General features: G+C 41.2%; 1 protein-coding gene across 1 annotated transcript; it reads left to right on the top strand.

Annotated features, from left to right (window-relative positions):
• Nucleotides 1–11,817: 11,817 nt before the first annotated feature.
• Nucleotides 11,818–16,751, top strand: XBP1 (X-box binding protein 1). The gene is given in 6 exon segments (XM_031692627.2): nt 11,818–12,113; nt 13,160–13,256; nt 14,241–14,369; nt 15,161–15,196; nt 15,199–15,306; nt 15,606–16,751. Coding segments are annotated over 6 exon segments (1,170 nt in total). The 5' UTR covers nt 11,818–11,871; the 3' UTR covers nt 16,164–16,751.
• The last annotated feature ends 1,653 nt before the right edge of the window (nt 16,752–18,404 follow it).

Here is an 18,404-nt window from a genome sequence, read left to right on the forward strand (position 1 = left end):
CCCCATGAGGCTGTGGATCAGGCAGGCACAGACCATGACAAGAGCTTTTGAAAACACACTGTGGATCCCAAGGACTGTAATCAACTATAATTCTGGAGCTCTCAGCTGGAAAATACAACCCATTTTCAAATGGAAAATGATTGTGTTTAGTATGAAACAACAGGGTCCCTTTATAAAAGTGGAGAACCCAACCTCTTCTTTCCCAGATCCTGCAGCCTCGCTCACCTGCTCTGTGCAGTGCAGCTCCCACAAGCCACCCACCCCCAGGTATGGTGGAATCCAAGCCCTGCCCCCAAATCTCACTGGAGGTCACGGGTCTGTGTGCCCGGTAAATGTTTGCAGCCCTCTGCTCGGAATGTTGCCTTAGGTCACACTGACAGAGTCGGTCATTGGCAGCTGGTGGCCAGGACTGGCCCACCCAGGGGTCAAGTGGGCATTTTGTTCTCTGGTTGGGAGAGGGAGCAACTGGGGAAAACACACCTAGGGTGCATCACTACGACATACCTGCTGCTTCGCAGACCCTGTCCCTGCTTGTGACCAGTGATCAGATTTTATACTTGGACATATTTTAAAGACTTGGACCCTCCATTGTTCTGCTTAGCATTCTGGGACCCGTCGAACTTCTTAGCTATCAAATATCAGAAGATGGAAGAAAGAGTGAGATGAATGGGAAACCAGGAGGCACGTGGGAACGGCACCTGGTGTTGAGGATCGACTGTCCTCGGTAGCAACAGTACTTCACGCGCCTTGTGTGCTTTCTCTGTGTCACAAATGGTGTTTAACACATTATCTTGTTCAACCCTGATTCTCATTTTACTGACAGGGAAATTGAGGGTCAGAGAGGGTAAGTAACCTGTCCAAGGTAACCTAACTAGTGTGTTGGAGCTGAAAACCAGCCTGAAGTCCATCCATCTATGTCACAAGCCCAGGCACCTCGTCCCCCGGGTGTGAGGACCATTCTTACAGGGTCTGGAAATGGAAGGTAGATGGTCTCTGTTCCAATCTTCTCGGAAGCAATCCTAATCCTATTCCCTCCTCACTCTCAAAGCTTTTCTCTTCTCATATCTCCTTTATCCACCAAACCGGAGTCTGGTCTATATTTTATCCAGCTGGCTTATGGAACCACATAAATCCTGGCTGTTTTCATAGAAAAAAAAAAAAGATTGTGAGAGGAGAGAATAGAAAATGTTCAGCTTGCTCTCTTTCCCCATGGGAATATCAGATGCACAGTCAGCTATAAATAAAAGAGATTTTCTTTTTTTTTTTAATGTTGTGAGTCTCTGGGCCATTCTGCGGAAATCCAGTCTTTCACGAGCCAGGTCTTGAAAAAAACTCACAGCATCACCCAAAGGCAAGGGCCACCTCACCAAAGGGAGAGGGATCCAGTTGCTGTTATTTTGGAGTCAGAACCTTTGGTGTGTATGTGTCTGGGAGGGTTGAACCTGAGTAAATCCAGTTCTTCAAATAAGTATCATTTACTGAACTTAGTCATGAAACACTCTGCAAAAACAGATGTACCAAACGGAAGCTAAGTCATCAAAACCAAGGCAAGATCCTGGAACAGAAAACAGACATTAAGAGGGAAACTGTTGAAATTCAAATAAAGTCTAGAGTCTAGTTAACAGCACTGTGTCAGTGTTGGTTTCTGAGTTTCGACAAATTTACTAATGGCAGTGTCAGAGGATGACATTGGGGGAAACTGGAACCAGGATGTGGGGTGCCGGCATATGGAATTCTCTTTACCAGCTTTGCAACTTTTCTGTCAATGTAAAGTTAAGCCCCCCAAAATGTTTATTAAACATTTTCAAAACCAGTGAATTGATATTTATTCTCCTAGGACTAATGAAGGGGGCCTGCAGGGCTGAAACTGGTTTCAAGTAAGATAAAACTTGCTTTTGTAGCTGCCTTTGAACCTTGGCGTCAGTCAAGTTCTTGATAACGAAGTTTGTGCTTTCTTTAAAGAGATAAAACCAGATGTTGAGCCATTTACTGCTCTGGGTCAATGCCGTGTGAAAAAGAGAGTCGTGCAATATCCTTTCAATATCACTTTTCAAACGAACCTTTTCCTTTTGTTGCTGTGCCCTTTTAAGCTCTGTTTAATTTACTGAGCACAGAGCTGCAGCATTTGAAGTCAACGGAGTACTGAATTTCTTAGAACCCTAACACACACAAAGGAGCTTCAGGGAGTGTTGCAACTCTTCTCCAGGAAGGTTTGGGCAGCCGCAGGACTGAAAGAGACATCCGTCAATGCAACCAGGAGGGTTTCCTGCCCATACCTTTGGCGTCTAAACGTTACTCAAACAGTTCACAGACGTCCACCTCTAAACACATGGTCATGAAATTAAAAGCACTGGAATCACTCGTCCTAGCAAACCAAAGAACTTCATCCATTTCTTGGGGTGGGTAATGAATCTCTGTGCATCCAGTGGGTTTCTTAGTTGTGACAAATGTACCATGATTGTGTAAGAGGACAGCATTAGGGGAAATTGGAACTGGGAGATGGGTATACATAGCACCTTCTGCAAGATTAAGGTGCAACTTTGTGTCCATAAAGGAAACGAAAATATTATATACAGACCTTCGTTCTTCACTCATATCATTTAGGAGTTTTTCACTTCTCCTTGTGAGAATATAAAAAGTTGTCTTAAATTTTTGCTTTCCTTTTCCATTTTAACTGGTGTTTGGGGAGCTCCATGTGCTCAGGAGCCCCCCCTTTTTATTTTAATACAGTGAAAAATTTTATATTTAGAATTAGCCAGCTAGATTCAGTTTAGATGATCCCAATTTTGTTGGCAGCATCCAAAGCACCACAGCCAGGAGCCAGCTATATATGCCTTCTCCTCTCCATCAGGCCTGATCAGGGTGTTGAGCTGAGCCAGAACAATAAGCAACGTGGAGCTTTCTTGCTAGAATCTGTCCCTTGACTATAGCATGGGAGCCTATAAAATATGACACCAAGCAAAGGCCTTTAACAATGAGTCTTTAACAGTGAGGGTCAGAATCGTGGCACCACAGAGCCAGGACTCCTGAATTCTATTTCCATCCATTCTTCTCCTGGACCTTTTTCCTTTTCTTTTTCTCTCTCTTTCTCTCTTTCTTCCTTTCTTTCTCTCTCTGGGATTTTCCTTCCCCTGCCTTCAAGGAGCTTCCAGTCTAATACAGAGCTCCAGGCAGATGAACTTGTACTGCCAAGCATCACAGGTATTTTGGTGGAAGACAGTGCAGGTGCACAGGAGGGTGATATTTGACAAGAATTTAGAGCAATGATTCTCAGCTAGGGGAGATCTTGGCTCCCAGGGGACATTTGGCAATTTTGGTTGTTATAGCTGGGAAGGGGGGGTGTGCTACTGGCAACCAATAGTAGAGACCTGGGATGCTATCAAAATCCTACAATGCATAGGACAGCCCCCCACAACAAAGAACAGTCCAGCCCCAAATGTCAATAATGCTGAGGTTGAGAAACTATGGTTTAAACAGAGAGATGAGCATGGCTTTGCTGGGCAAACTCAGGGGAAAAGGACATTCCAGGAAAATGATAAGACTCGTGTATGGGACAGACAGATAAGCTGGAAAAGTAACCTGTAGCCTTAAACTGATTATTTTGGCCCTTTGAATCTCAATTTTTCCTGGCCACAAAATAGAGATGCTATAAGACTAAATGACTCATCTCTTTTCCTGGTATCAGAAGAAAGTCCCACTGATAAAAATTATGTCCCTGGGACCCACTTATTTCCAGTTGCCATACTTAAGCACACTTGATCCTTAGCAGTGCTAGTAGCCTATTCATGAGAAAACCAGTAACAGTATTTGGAAAATCTAACTTAGAGCAGTGTAGTAGGAAAGTGCCTGTAAATGTGAGGATTGTGTTGTATGCATGTGTGTTATAAAAACCCAGCCACTATGATATTCCTATTTCTCATGTAATTTGGGACCTGGAAGTGGGCAGTCCAGAGCTAGGTCAGGGCTAGATGGCCACTTCAGGATGCCACCAGTAACCCGGACTCCTTCTCTCTTTCCCCTCTGACATCCTTAGCATGCAGCTTCCTTCCTCATACTTGCAAAATGGCTGCTGAACTTTCTCAATATTTCAAACTTTCATCAGCAATCCAGGCAAGAAGCAGCATTGCCTGGGAGAAAGGGGCAACAGGCAAAAGGTGAAAGGTATCCCAGAGAAGTCTTCATTTAACAAACTTCCCTGGAATCCTCTCTGCCTAGAACTTCCACTCATACAGCTGAACTTCATTCCACAGCTGTTCATAGCTTTGAGGGAGTCTAGAAGCTGAGCGTTTTCAGCTAGGTACCCTGAACAAAATAAAACCTTTTTTTAATAAGGAAGAAAAGTAGAATAGATGCTGTGTGCGTAACTAGAAATACTGGCTTAGTGTCTTAAAATGAGCACATTCCAGGCTTTAGTAACGAGTCCAAGATAAACCAAACTTACGTTGAATTCCGCTTTCAAGAAAATGGTATTATGCAGCAGTCTTTCAGAATAATTTAAAAGATGTTCTGTCTGTTAAAGCATATTGCAGAGAAACAGTTTAATAATCATTTAAAAAATAGATTGCATGTCTAATAGGTACTCAGCACTATACTAAACACAAAGAAGTACAACACATATTTTTATTTCTAATGAGCTTGTTGAAATCTGGTCAGAAAAACATGTAACAAAGTAAACAAGTGAGAAGTTGAGTAACAATGAAAGAGTTAAATAACAATCAGCAACAGCAGTATAAGAAAGCCACGTGCTGCTGGTGGGAATGTCAAATAATAAAGCCACTTTGGAAAACGGTTTCTAAAAATGTTAAACATACGCTGACCTCGTGATCCTGTAGTTTCGCTACTAGGTATTTACCCAAGAGAAGTGAAAATATAAACATTTCTTTCACACAAAGATATGTACACAAATGCTCGCAGCAGCTTTATTCACAAAGGTCAAAACTTGGAAACAATTCCGTTTCCAAACCCTAAAACACAATGGTCGATCTTACCCTGCAAGAGTCAAATAGAATCAAGTGTTGTGGCTATTTCTCTTTTGCAAAAAGCACACATTCTTGGTGGAGAGGAGAGTTCTTTATAAGCTCAGGCTTGTGAACTGTGCTTGTCACAACTTTGTTGTCTGCTCCCTCGGAGGATTCTGAGAGGTATATTCTCCCATTTTGATTGTGCATCTGTCATTTTCACCATTTATTTCAGTTTTGGTTTTATACATTTCAAAATTATGCTACTGTATTTATAAAATGTCTGACTCATAACTTGTGCCTTTAATCAACAGAAGAGGCACTTCTTTGTGCTTTTTTAATGCTTTTGAATTAAATTCTACTTTGTCTGAATTCACATGCTTGCTTTCTGTAAACATTTGCCTGGGAAGCCATTTTCCATTCTATGCTGTTTTGGTTTATGTGTATCTCTGATAAACAGCATATAGCTGGAGTTTGGATTTTTCACTTAAACCAGAGCCTCCTTTTATGAAGGGAATATAATCCATTCATATTTATTTTTGATTATATATTTGGAATTATTCCTACCATGTTATTTCATGTTTTCTATTTATCTTGTTTCTCCTTTAATATTTTTTGAATTTTGTTATTTTTACTTTCCATATTTCTTGTATTGTCCTCTTCTCTTATATTTTTTGGAACAATTATTGCTCTTTCTCCCTTTCACTGGATTACCCTCACTCTTATCTTCTCTGTCTCTCTCCTAATGGTTCAGTTCTATTCTTCTGCTACAATGGTCTCAAAACTTTTTTTGTTCTTATGGTCCCTAAATAACTTAGTAAAACTAGATACTGCCACATATTTTAAATCTGACATCTAAAAGTTCTCGTGATAAGCTTAAATAGTTGTAAAGGATGTCATTTTTAATGCAATTGGGAGTATTGACATTTTAAATGAAAACTTTTATATCACTTTTTTATCTGTCATCAATGGAATTGAAATATCCCAGTTATGTGCTGTCCATCAGTATACATTTTAAAATATGAGTCAAGAATTTGACCAAGAATAGCTGGCTGGGGTTGGGGGTTGACACATTCTGAGGCCAGCGATTCAACCAGCCATTGTTAATAGATGAATTACATACATTTGTACACTGGAGAATTTTAATGGGCATCTGTCTTCTTATTGTCAGAGAATAGAGTTAAAATCATGAGAAGAGGGAAGGCTAGAATAAACTCTTTGGTGTTGAATTGGAATTGGAGTTATTGGTGTATACTCATGAGTTTTTAATACATATGGTAGATTGATATAAAAATAGTTGTAAACATACAAACATCTATCTCTGTTTCTTTCTATATATGTGGGTATATATACACATATACATAAATATATTTCCCAGTTCTATCCACTGAGACAACCTAAAAGCAATGATACCCCAGTAGCTATGAGCACACCCAGATATTTGTCACTATCATCCTCTATGAAAAAGAGCCGGAGCTTCTTGGAGAAATGGTCCATTCGAGGCCTGGACTTGGGAAAGAATAGATGAGTCTGGAATATCTTGTTCTACCAGAAAATTAAGTGGTCAAAGAATGGTTGGGACATGGCAGAAAGGACACATGTGAGGAAGAGGCTCTCATACATGCTACAACATGGAAAACCTGAAAGACATTATATTAAGTAAAATAAGTCAGATGCAGAGGGACAAGTGCTGCATGATTCCGCTTACATGAGGTAACTAGAATAGGTAAATTCACAGAGACAGAAAGTGGAACAGAGGGACTAGAGGCTGGGAAGATGGGGGAAGGGAGAATTATTGTTTAATGGGTACAGAGTTTCTGTTTGGGGTGATTAAAAAGTTCTGGAGATGGATGGTGGTGATGGTTGTACAACAATGTGACAGTACACAATGCCACTGAATTGTATGCCTAAAAATGATTAGTGGTAAATTTTATGTTATGTACATGTTATCACAATTTTAAAAGGAGGGGACTCCCATTTGTCAAGTCTGAGACAGTTTGAGAATCAAAATAAATAACGTATTAATAGATTTTTTTTAACCTACTGAGTAAAACAGGACTCTGTGAGTTGATACTGATATGAAAAAATAAATTTAAAAAAGGGAAAGTTCTACCTCACAGGAGAATTCCAAGGAATAAATGAAGAAGGAATGATAGAATTAGGAAATCACTATGGTAATAATTAAGGGAAGAATCATCAATGGATCCTAGGTATACAGCAAAGTGACTCAGTTAATAGTTTGCAATTGTTTTCCATTATAAGTTATTACAATATATGGAATATAGTTCCCTGTGCTATACAGTAAATCCTTTTTGTCTATTTTAATTATTATATTGGGGGGGAGGTAATTTATTTTATATATTTATTTTTAGTGGAGGTACCAGGGATTGAACCCAGGACCTCATACATGCTAAGCATGCACTCTACCACTTGAGCTACACCCTCCTTCTTTGTCTATTTATTTTATATACAGTAGTATCTGTTAATCCCATACTCCTAATTTATCACTCCCCCGCTTTCCCTTTTGGTAACTGTAAGTTTTTTGTCTGTGAGTCTATTTTTATTGTGTAAATAAATTCATTTGTATTATTTTTTAGATTCCACATATAAGTGACAGCATGTAATATTTGTCTTTCTCTTTCTGACTTTCTTCACTTAGTATGATAATCTCTAGGTCCATCCATGTTGCTGCAAATAACATTATTTCATACTTTTTTATGGCTGAGTAGTATCCCATTGTGTATATATACCACATCTTTATCCACTCATATGTTGATGGACAGTTAGGTTGCTTCAATGTCTTGGCTATTTTAAATAGTGCTGCTATGAACACTGGGGTGCATGTATCTTTTCAAATTAGACTTTTCACCTTTTCCAGATATATGTTCAGGAGGGGGATTGCTGGATCATAAGGTAACTCTATTTTTAGTTTTTTAAGGAAACTTTGTACTGTTTTCCATAGTGGCTGCACCAATTTACATTCCCACCAACAGTGTAAGAGGGTTCCCTTAAAGGACATTATTGGAAGAATCAAGAGAAATCTGAATGGAGTTTGGCAATTAGATAGTGATATTGTATCTATACAAATGATAATTTCCTGATTTTGATGGTTGTGCTGCCATTATGAGGAGACTATGCCTTGGTTTTAGGAAATACATGAAGTATTTAGGAGTAATGAGGCATCATATCTGCAACTTACTCATAAATTGTTCAGAAAAAATTATGAATATATATATATAAGATACACATACATACAGAGAGACTGACAAGGCAAACCCAGTAAGAAGTTAATTGGGGAGTCTGAGTAAAAAGTCTGAGTGAAGAGTATGTTGGAACTTTTTGTACTATTCTTGCATCTTTTCTGAAATTTGAAATTATGTCAAAATCAAAAGTTAAAAAAAAATCAACAATCTCTTTATTAAGTACCAGAAAACTCGGATGTGAGGGCAGTCTGGCTGCGACATCTGTCATCCCATTGATCGCCAGGGTTGATTTGGCTGATCTGGCTGGCTAGGCGGGTGTCCCCTTCCTCCCTCACCGCTCCATGTGCGTTCCTCCTGAAGCTGGGCGCTCGGTGGAAGAGGATGACCATCCCCGATAGAGGAGGACCGTTCTACTCAGTCAAGGGTATACGAGTAGCTGCGCTCCCCTGCTAGAACCTCCAAACAAGCTCTCAAGAACCGGAAAACTTACCTAATTTTTCTTTCTCTTTTAAGTTATATTTCTATTCTACTTTCCTCACAGACTTTTATCTCAATGTATTATAGTTGTATGCTTAAAACTAATAGACTACCTTGCATAAAAAAATACATTTTAGTATTTAAAAACTTTCTTCAAACCATAAAAAAATCATTCTGCATGGAGCTATCATAGCAGTTAAAATCAGTTCAAATTTTATAAAGCTTATCAAAACAATATATATATTCCAAATTTTGATAATTATTTAACAGAGACAGTAAAATATTGGAAATGTATCACTGCATCATGTATCAGTGGATTAATAGCACTTATTGCTAGAGCAAGCATTAATTTTATTACTTTTTTTAGTGAAAAAAAGTAAGTGCCCCCAAACATTGTTCATATAACTAGATAACTAAATGGATGGAGAAGGAAGGCATTTTGTTATAATGATGTCTTTCAACTCTTTGAACATCTTTCGAGTTAGAAGCCAAGTCACACTGTGATCTATTATTAACAATTATTGTACTGAAATCCCAGCTGACAGCTCAATTTTGCCTTCCATCAATTTTATTGAAAACAAAGAATTAGAACGAATGGAGTCAGAAGGGGGAGGGTTTAGCTCAAGTGTCAGAGTGCATGCTTAGCATTCACAAGGTCATCCTGGGTTCAATCCCCAATATCTCCTCTAAAAATAAACAAGTAAACCTAATTACCTCCACCCAAAACAAAACAGAAAAGAACCAATGGAGTTGGAAAGGGATTTGATACTCAATGATGACGGTTATTTCCTTTTTTAGCCTCATCACCAGAAGTTAGACTGATTCATTTGTTCAGAACCCCAGAGGTTCTTTTTCTGCCTCAGGAGAGTGCACCTTGGGAAATGAGTGACAAGTTCTAGAATGACTGTGAATAAGAGAAAAGGTGGCTTCTCCCCCCCACCCCCCGGCCTTTTTCAATTGGAGGTACTGGGAATTGAACCAAGTACCTCACGCAAGCTCGGCATGTGCTCTACCAACCGAGCTTACCCCCACCTAAGAGAGGTGGGATAAAGAATCCATAGGTACCTGTGGTCAGTGGCTACCATATTAAGAGCAGTTCTTGAATTTCACACTTAGTTCAGATTGCTACTGGGTTTGCTGTAGTTTTTTTTACACTGACATTTATTTAAACTTAATGTTCAACTTTTTCTCATCACTTTTCTTTGCAATTCACAAAGACTGAGAGCTTTGTGTTTTACATATTTTATGACTCTTATCACAAGTGCCTAGGAACTGTTAGGAACTGTTTAGGAACTGTTTTAAAATATTAACGGCATCTGAAGCAAGAATTATCAGAGAAATCATGCAGAGAGGATATAAAACTGTTCAAAGGTTTGGACTTGCGTGTTCAAGACTACATGGACAGCAACCTGCATTGGGTCAAATTACTGTTTTTTATGATTTTTAACATGTTTATCGAAAAAATAAGAGCCTCAAAAACAAAGCTGGGGGAGTCCATTTCAACATTCCACTTCTACAGCATTAACCAAGACTAAAATGCAATCCACTGGCCTTTTCTCCTCAAGCCCAGCCTCTTATGCCTTCTCCATATGGTTACTCATTCACACTGTGCTGGACTAATATGGAGACCTCATGCATTTTCTTTTTACATCTGAATGATTAAAATTTCTTTTAGTTTCACTGAGATTTCTTACACAGTGTCAGGCATTCTTTTGGTATTCGCAAATATTAACTCAATAAATAAAATTACATGACTCTTTTCAGAACCTCTTACAGCTTTCCAAGGTCCTTTAACGTAAACGTGCAAATCTCAACCAGAAGGCATTCGAAAGATTTTTCCAGAAAGGCCCCAGGGCCAGGACTGAGTCTCCTGCCCCTGCAGGCACCTTAGGATCCAGCTAGCTCAAGGCTGATGAGGGTTTAAAACGAGACAGTCTTCTTTGTCCTGGAGTTACTGGTCAGCCCTCACCTCTTTTCCAGTCCACAGAAGGAAGCAGCCTGGGCCAGCTCAGTTTAAATAAACAGTCACTGATTCCATTCTGCCAATTTGGAGGAAGACTAGGAGACTCAGAGCCCAGCCCTGGGAATGACAGAAACTGTGCCCCTACAAAGGGCCTGTGTATCAGGAGACCGAATTAACTTCTTTCCTTCTTCCCCCACCAAAATATAATTGAAGCACTGACCTGACTTCATAACACCAAGGAATTGCCTGGAACCTGTCTATCTTTACACTTTTTGCTTATCTTCCAATCACCAGCTACGAGACTTACTGACCATTGCAGCCCTAGAACCTAGAACAGTGTAAGGAGTAACTACATGTTAAAGAAAGTATTGCTTTGTAATTCTAGGGAACTCAACAGTTTGTAATTTGCTTCAAAAAAGTGAAAAACGCCTGGGTAGGGTGTTTTCTCAGGTTTCTCAATTTTAATATTCCAGTGTCTAAACTGTTCCCGAGCTGCTGTTCAGGGGCCCCTCTTTCACAACCATTCGCCGCAACAGGTGGGCAGAAGCCCTGAATCTACCCCCGTGAAATTTTCTTTTCTTCTCATTAAAAATAAAAAAGTAAAAATAAAGTACACTCAGAGCAGAAAGCTTAGAAATGCAAAGAAAAATAAAATTACATGTATCTCTGCCACTCGGGAAGAACACCTATGATTTATTAAGTCTTCACTAGGAGTTAAACCTAGTTTTAAATGCGCGATCTCATTCCCTACAGACTTCTGTCCCGGAATGTCTTTGCAGGCTTTTTTCTAACCTAAGGCCGCAGTCTCCAGTTCCTGCTCTGCTCTGGGCCTGTCCGGCTGAGGTAAAACTCCGTTAGTCTCGGTAAAAATTCCTCAGACAGGACCTCTCTCAGTCTGGAATTAAACTCTTGTCATTCCAGGTGAAAATGCGTCAGGCTTGAGGGGGAAAATCCATTTACTGAGGAAACTCCGTCTGACTCTGCACCCAACGAGCCCATGACTCCGGCCCCCTCACCCGCCCAGCGACCGGAGACGTTTGCCAGTCGCCTGCGCGAAAAATGCCCAGTCGCCCCCTGCCTGGGCGGGAGACCGCCATGCTGGACGCCTTGGCCCCGCCCCCTGGGTCCTCCGAGCCAATGGGAGCCGTGATAGGCTTGCGTCTCTCAGCGCTGGCCAATCGCGGAGGGCCACGATCGTAGAAAGGCTGGGCGCGGCGGGGCTGGCCAGCTGGGCGGCGGCGGCGCGTACTCGCGTAGACACGGTCTGGTCATGGTGGTGGTGGCAGCCGCGCAGAGCCCGGCCGCCGGGGCCCCCAAAGTACTGCTTCTATCCGGCAAGCCTGCCGCCGCCGCCGCCGCCGCCGCCGCCGGAGCCCCGGCCGGCCGGGCTCTGCCAATCATGGTCCCGGGCCAGCGAGGGGCCAGCCCGGAGGCGGCGAGCGGGGGGCCGCCCCAGACGCGTAAGCGACAGCGCCTCACGCACCTGAGCCCCGAGGAGAAGGCGCTGCGGAGGTGGGCGAGGGTCGGGGGCCTGGGACCAGATCCGAAGGCGGGACAGGAGCCTGGGGCCGGGTGCTGACCGCCCGCAACGTCGGGCGCCCCTGGCCTGGCCGGTCTGGTGCCATCGTGGCGCGGGGCGGGGCGGAGCAGGAAGTCTGGACTGACCGATCCACCACGCTGGGTGGAGTCCAGGGCTGCTCAGGCCTTTTAAAAATTTCCTTCTTTTCTGTTTCATTAAGAGATGACCAAAGCTGGTTATGCTGGCACCTGGGTTCCAGGTTCCTCCAGCTCTGTGACCACAAACCCGTGGTTCAGCTTCTCTGAACTTGGGCTGTAACATGGAGTCGATTGGCTTACTTACTTTTTTTGGTGTTGCACGGAGCAGAAATGACAGCTGTCGAAGGGGCTGTGAGCACTGTAAGGCTTGCTAGTTAATAGTCTGAGTCTTTAAAATATCTACTTCAAGAGGTCGTTGGGGAGATTGAGAAATGCCTAGTACTTAGTCCTCTGTAAATATTAGTTCTTTAATGATGAATGTGCTTTTTGTGATTTTTAAGTGCCTCCTCCAGCAGACACGGGCCTAGGCTCTCAGCACCAGGGCGAAAGTCCCATCAGCCTCTCCCTCATTTAAATTGGGTTTGGGGAGGGAGGGTTCATATCATAGCGCGATTACAGCCTTCACTAGATTTAATTAGCCCGGTTGGCTCCTGTTCAAGGAAATTGAATTCAGGAAACAACGGGGGAGTAGAAAGGCGGAGAGGAAATACCTAATGATGCAAGATGACTAATATTTGTGTCCAGCCTCCGTGCTGTGGCCGGAATGAGACTGAGGTGGATGACGCAGTAGGGGGAGAATAAAGCAGGTCTTCAGGCTGGATCCAAGAAGGCTGATTTTGTTTGGTTTCGTTTTATCGGGAGGAGGAGCCTGAAGTGTATTTTACCATGTCTACCTCATACTGTAAACTAAAATGAAAGCACCATCTGGCCAAGTTTTCAAATAAGGATATATAAATAAGGCTTGAGATGACTCAGTGTGAGATGTCCCTTTCTGTTCTCAGGAAACTGAAAAACAGAGTGGCAGCTCAGACTGCTAGAGACCGAAAGAAAGCTCGAATGAGTGAACTGGAACAGCAAGTGGTCGATTTGGAAGAAGAGGTAAAGATACTTGAGGCCAAAGTCTTATCTTTCATCCACTGTATATCTTTCCTTGGTGAATGGCCTTTTATTTGCTGCCCATCCCCAGTTTGATCCCCTTTAGAATACAGTTGGACATATACTTAAAAGTTTAAGGGAGAGGGTATAGCTCAGTGGTGGAGTTCGTGCCTAGCATATATAAGGTCCTAGGTTCAATCCCCTGTACCTCAGTATTTATTTAAATCCCCAGTATTTATTTAAATAAATAGGTAAATAGATAAATAAATAAATCTAATCCCCCACCACCACCAAAAAATAAATTTAAAAAAAAGTTAAACAAAGTTAGGATAGATAAGTAATTGGTTAAGTGGTAAAGCTGGATGAGAGCAGAAGTGATTGACCAACCCTCTGGCGTTTGATGCTAGGTCTGTCTCAAAGCTGATGAGTTACAATAATACAACAGTGTTTTATCAGTTAGTACTAAGAAATTAGTGAAAGCAGATAGGAAATTATTGCTTAAACTTGAGACCTTTCCTGGCTTGGCCAAAAGTCCACTAATGGTTCCCTTCCCCTTCTAGAACCTAAACTTAAATTGTTGCCAGTTAACACATCTTGAATACATAAGGATTATTTGTATTGGTTTTGGGGTTTTTTAACATATTGATTGTATAGTCCACCACTACCACTTTTATTATTACCTGCCAGTTCAAGATAGGGTTTTTTTAAACATATCTAAATTAAAGTCACAAGCCACTCTTTGCTGAGGGCTGTATTAGTAGTTGCGGGCATTGTGTTATATGTGACCCCATGAGATGGCACTTCTTAAATAGCTTATTTTTCATAATTAAGATCTTGCCTTCTAATACCTACTGTGAACAACTGCATAAGCATAGTTTCCCAAAAGATCCAGGAGAAGGAAGGGAAATCTATTGTAGTGAAACTTTGTCAGGTGGATTAAGTGAAAGAATTAGATGCTTTAATAGCCTCTTCTGAATTTTCTCCCAGAACCAAAAACTTTTGCTAGAAAATCAGCTTTTACGAGAGAAAACTCATGGCCTCGTAGTTGAGAACCAGGAGTTAAGACAGCGCTTGGGGATGGATGCCCTAGTGACTGAAGAGGAGGCAGAAACCAAGGTAAATCATGTCCTTTATTTGTTGCCGTATGTGAGAAGTGGTTTTAAGTGACATGACATGACCTCTTTCTTTAATGATACTTACTCATTTTTCAAGAGTATAGTGAATAGTACTAAGTCCTGATAATTAAGTTTCACGACTCTCTCAGGGCAAGTACTAATAAGTGCTAGTAGCCAACAAGATTTATCTACCATGCCAGCATTAAGGAGAACCAGAACAAGAGAGCCAGTCAGATCTGACTTTGAATGCTACTAAAATTATAGTAGTTCTTTGATGAATGAATAGAGAAAGGATTTGTTGTGATAATGACACCTTTCTGATAGAAGGGTTTTAATCTATAAATCATGGCAAATTCAGTGATAACACTTAAGTGGTCTGAGATTGACAGTAGCACAGTTCTGTGAAGGTGATGTTCAGAACAAAGTTTTAAAAAATCACTAAAAAGATGCTGGGCTTAAGTTTACTATAGAATTTTATTACTAGGAACATTATTTTTATCAAGAATATGATTAAGGTATTATTTATTAGTCGTGCCTGAATCTTTGCTTGGGGAAGAAAAATGTTTCATTGTACAGAAAATTGCAATGAAAAATTAGTCTTACCTCCCTTTTCTCATCTGTTCTTGAGGAGGGCTCAAGAAAATGGAAAGAACAAAGGTAAGGGAAAGATTTCAGCTCTAAAGAATAGTTTTCTGTGTTTCTTAAAACTTGAGAATCAGCTGTCTGGCAAGCATTTCTTCAGGGACTCTAGGCTTGTTTGAGCTGTCTGTTCACTCCGGTCTTTCCTCCCAGGGGAATGGAGCGGGGCCGGTGGCCGGGTCTGCTGAGTCCGCAGCACTCAGACTACGTGCACCTCTGCAGCAGGTGCAGGCCCAGTTGTCACCCCTCCAGAACATCTCCCCATGGATTCTGACGGTGTTGACTCTTCAGACTCTGAGGTAGGGCTTATTCAGATTTACTAAAGAGCTGTATAACTATTTAATTCCATCTGTTTGATGCCTCACATCCCTAAGCAGACAGATGAGGGTAGCAAAGCTAGTTTTGGTTGAGTTAAAGGTAAACATTGATTACCTTCCTATTTCCAGGTGGCTTAGGACATAAAGTACAGATAAATGGGCCTGGTGAGTCCTGGAGGTTATGCAGCATAATGATTAATTTACATCATGGAACTTAGCACCAAGTTAGACTCTCAGGTGCATTGTAATAGTTGAATTCCATTTAATTTTGTCTTTTACAGTCTGATATCCTGTTGGGCATTCTGTTCAACTTGGACCCAGTCATGTTCTTCAGATGTCCTTCCCCAGAGTCTGCCAGCCTGGAGCAGCTCCCAGAAGTCTACCCAGAAGAACCCAGTTCCTTACCAGCCTCCCCTCATCCATCACTGGGGACGTCATCAGCCAAGCTGGAAGCCATTAATGAACTGATACGTTTTGACCACGTATATACAAAGCCTCAAGTCTTAGAGATACCCTCTGAGGCAGAGAGCCAAACTGATGTGGTAGTGAAAATTGAGGAAGCACCTTTCAGCCCCTCAGAGAAAGATCACCCTGAATTCACTGTCTCAGTGAAGGAAGAACTTGTAGAAGATGACTTCATTCCAGAGCTGGGTATCTCAGATCTGCTTTCAACCAGCCACTGCCTGAAGCCATCTTCCTGCCTACTGGATGCTTATAGTGACTGTAGCTATGAGGGCTCCCCTTCTCCCTTAAGTGACATGTCCTCTCTGCTTGGTGTAGACCATTCTTGGGAGGACACTTTCGCCAGTGAACTCTTTCCCCAGCTGATTAGTGTCTAAGAAATGATCCAATACTGTTGCCCTTTTCCTTGACTATTACACTGCCTGGAGGATAGCAGAGAAGCCTGTGCCTCATTCAAAAAGCCAAAGTAGAGGGTGTACAGTCCTAGATAATTCCTCTGAAGTGTTTGTTCAAACCTCATAGGTCACCCCAATGTCTTTTGACATTCAGTGGTTCAGGGTACGTAGATATTTTACTGTAATCCAGAATTACAGCTTCTTAGGTTGTACTTTTGTCTTAAGGGCAGTGGTTTGCCCTAAAATACATAAGTCACTGGACAAGTGTCTTAGATGTGGAATTAATGAACATTTCTTTAACATTCAATATATCTCTTCCCCCTTCTTGGTTTCCCAGGCTTGCCTCCAATTTTAGGTCCTTTAGTTTGCTTCTGCAAGCAAAGAAAACACCTACCTGTGGGGGCTCCTTTTCCCTCATGTACAGTTCAAGTAAAGATCAAGAATCTTTTGTAGAATTACGGAAATTTACTATGTAAATGCTTGATGGAATCTTCCCCTGCTAGTGTAACTTTTGGAAGGTGCTTTCTCCATTTATTTAAAACTACCTGTGCAATTAAAAAGTACAATGCAGTGTCTTTGTTCTTTGATTCCTTCCTGAACCTTAAGTCTTAATGTGTTCTCGCTAGGTGTATTACTGTTTGCCATGGTAGTGAGCATGCCACTTTTTAAAGTGACTGAAAGCTTCCATCCCACCCCCCACCCCCCTTAATTACTGCCTGCTTCAAGTCCTGGCTGTTGTAAATAATACACTCTGAGCAGTACTATATTCCTGAGAGTTTTCTTCAGCCAAACTGATCAATATTACAGCTAGTAAATGGCAGAGCTGTATCTTATGTTATAGGACATGCCATTAAGTATCAATATTCTCTTACTGTTGTTACAGAAATTAAGAACATTTTCTATACTCAAAACTCCCTGGGTTCACCTCTGCTACCAGTTAGCTGGGTAACCATTGACATAATACCACATTTCTTCATCTGTAAAGGGGCATAATAGACTCTCGAAAGGTTGCTAGAGGATTCAAAGAGATGATGCATTATAAGCACTTAGCATATGAAAGTTTTTGACTGCATCACCCCCAAGCACTCAAAGGGCAACCAGTTACCTCCTAATCCACTTTGGGTTTTAATTTTTCACAGAATTTTTTTTTTAAACTGATGCATAGTTGATTTACACTGTTGTGTTAGCTTCCGGTGTATAGCAAAGTGATTCACAGGTGTATATATACACACTTTTTCCTATCCTTTTCCATTATGGTTTATTATAGGATATTGAATATAGTTCCCTGTGCTATACAATAGGACCTAACTTACTTCATATGTAGTATAAATATGTATATTTATATCTGCTAATCCCAAACTCCTAATTTATCCCTCCCTCACCACCCCCCTTCCATTTTGGTAACCATGTTGTTTGTTTTTCTATGAGTGTTTCTCATACAGAATTATATACACTCTAGAACATGTTTCACAAAATAATGAACCTGTAAGAAAACATCCTAGAGACAATACTACCCCCAAACTACAGACTTGGTAACCTCATCATCCATGGTGCATCTTTTCCTTGGGAATCCACTTACAAGCTAATAAAGGAATTCTCTAACTTATAGAAATTATTTTACCCATGCCAGCATTCTATGCCAGGAGGTCAGAGTGAATGAGAAGACCAAATAAGATGGAATTCAAAGAATCCCCAGTGGCAAGGCAAACTGGCTGTGGTTTCGGCCAAGTACAAGGTAATGCCTTTGGTGGGATTGGTGTTGTCTCCACAAGTACACTTGTAAGGCAAGACAGGCTAAGGTCCCTGGTGGCTGAAGCCAGAGTCCAGTGTAGTGCTTGGCAATGCAAACTCACTTAAGCCGAGTTTCATTTACTTAAGGACAACCACACAGATTTAAGGACAGCCTCCAGTTGTTCCCATGATTAAAAACGTGATCCCTGATTATCTAGAACTGAAAACCTGTGTAGTTTACTAATTTTCATTTCCTGCACAGATGGGTGAAAATTACTAAGTACTGTGCTCAGATTTTAGAAAACACCTGCTATTCAAGGATATCTTCATATTGAAACACTAAATTAAATGGTTAAAAATAAAAATCAGTATCTTTCCCTGCAAAACCAAAGCAAGATTTCAATTAAGTGCAGAGGGTTGTCCATAACTGAGCTTAAAAGAATCAAGTGACAGACACCTGCACACCATTTCCCTCGACCTTGTAACGCCAGT

This window comes from Vicugna pacos, chromosome 32 (assembly GCF_048564905.1).
Source record: "Vicugna pacos chromosome 32, VicPac4, whole genome shotgun sequence".
Classification (NCBI taxonomy): Eukaryota; Metazoa; Chordata; class Mammalia; order Artiodactyla; family Camelidae; genus Vicugna; species Vicugna pacos.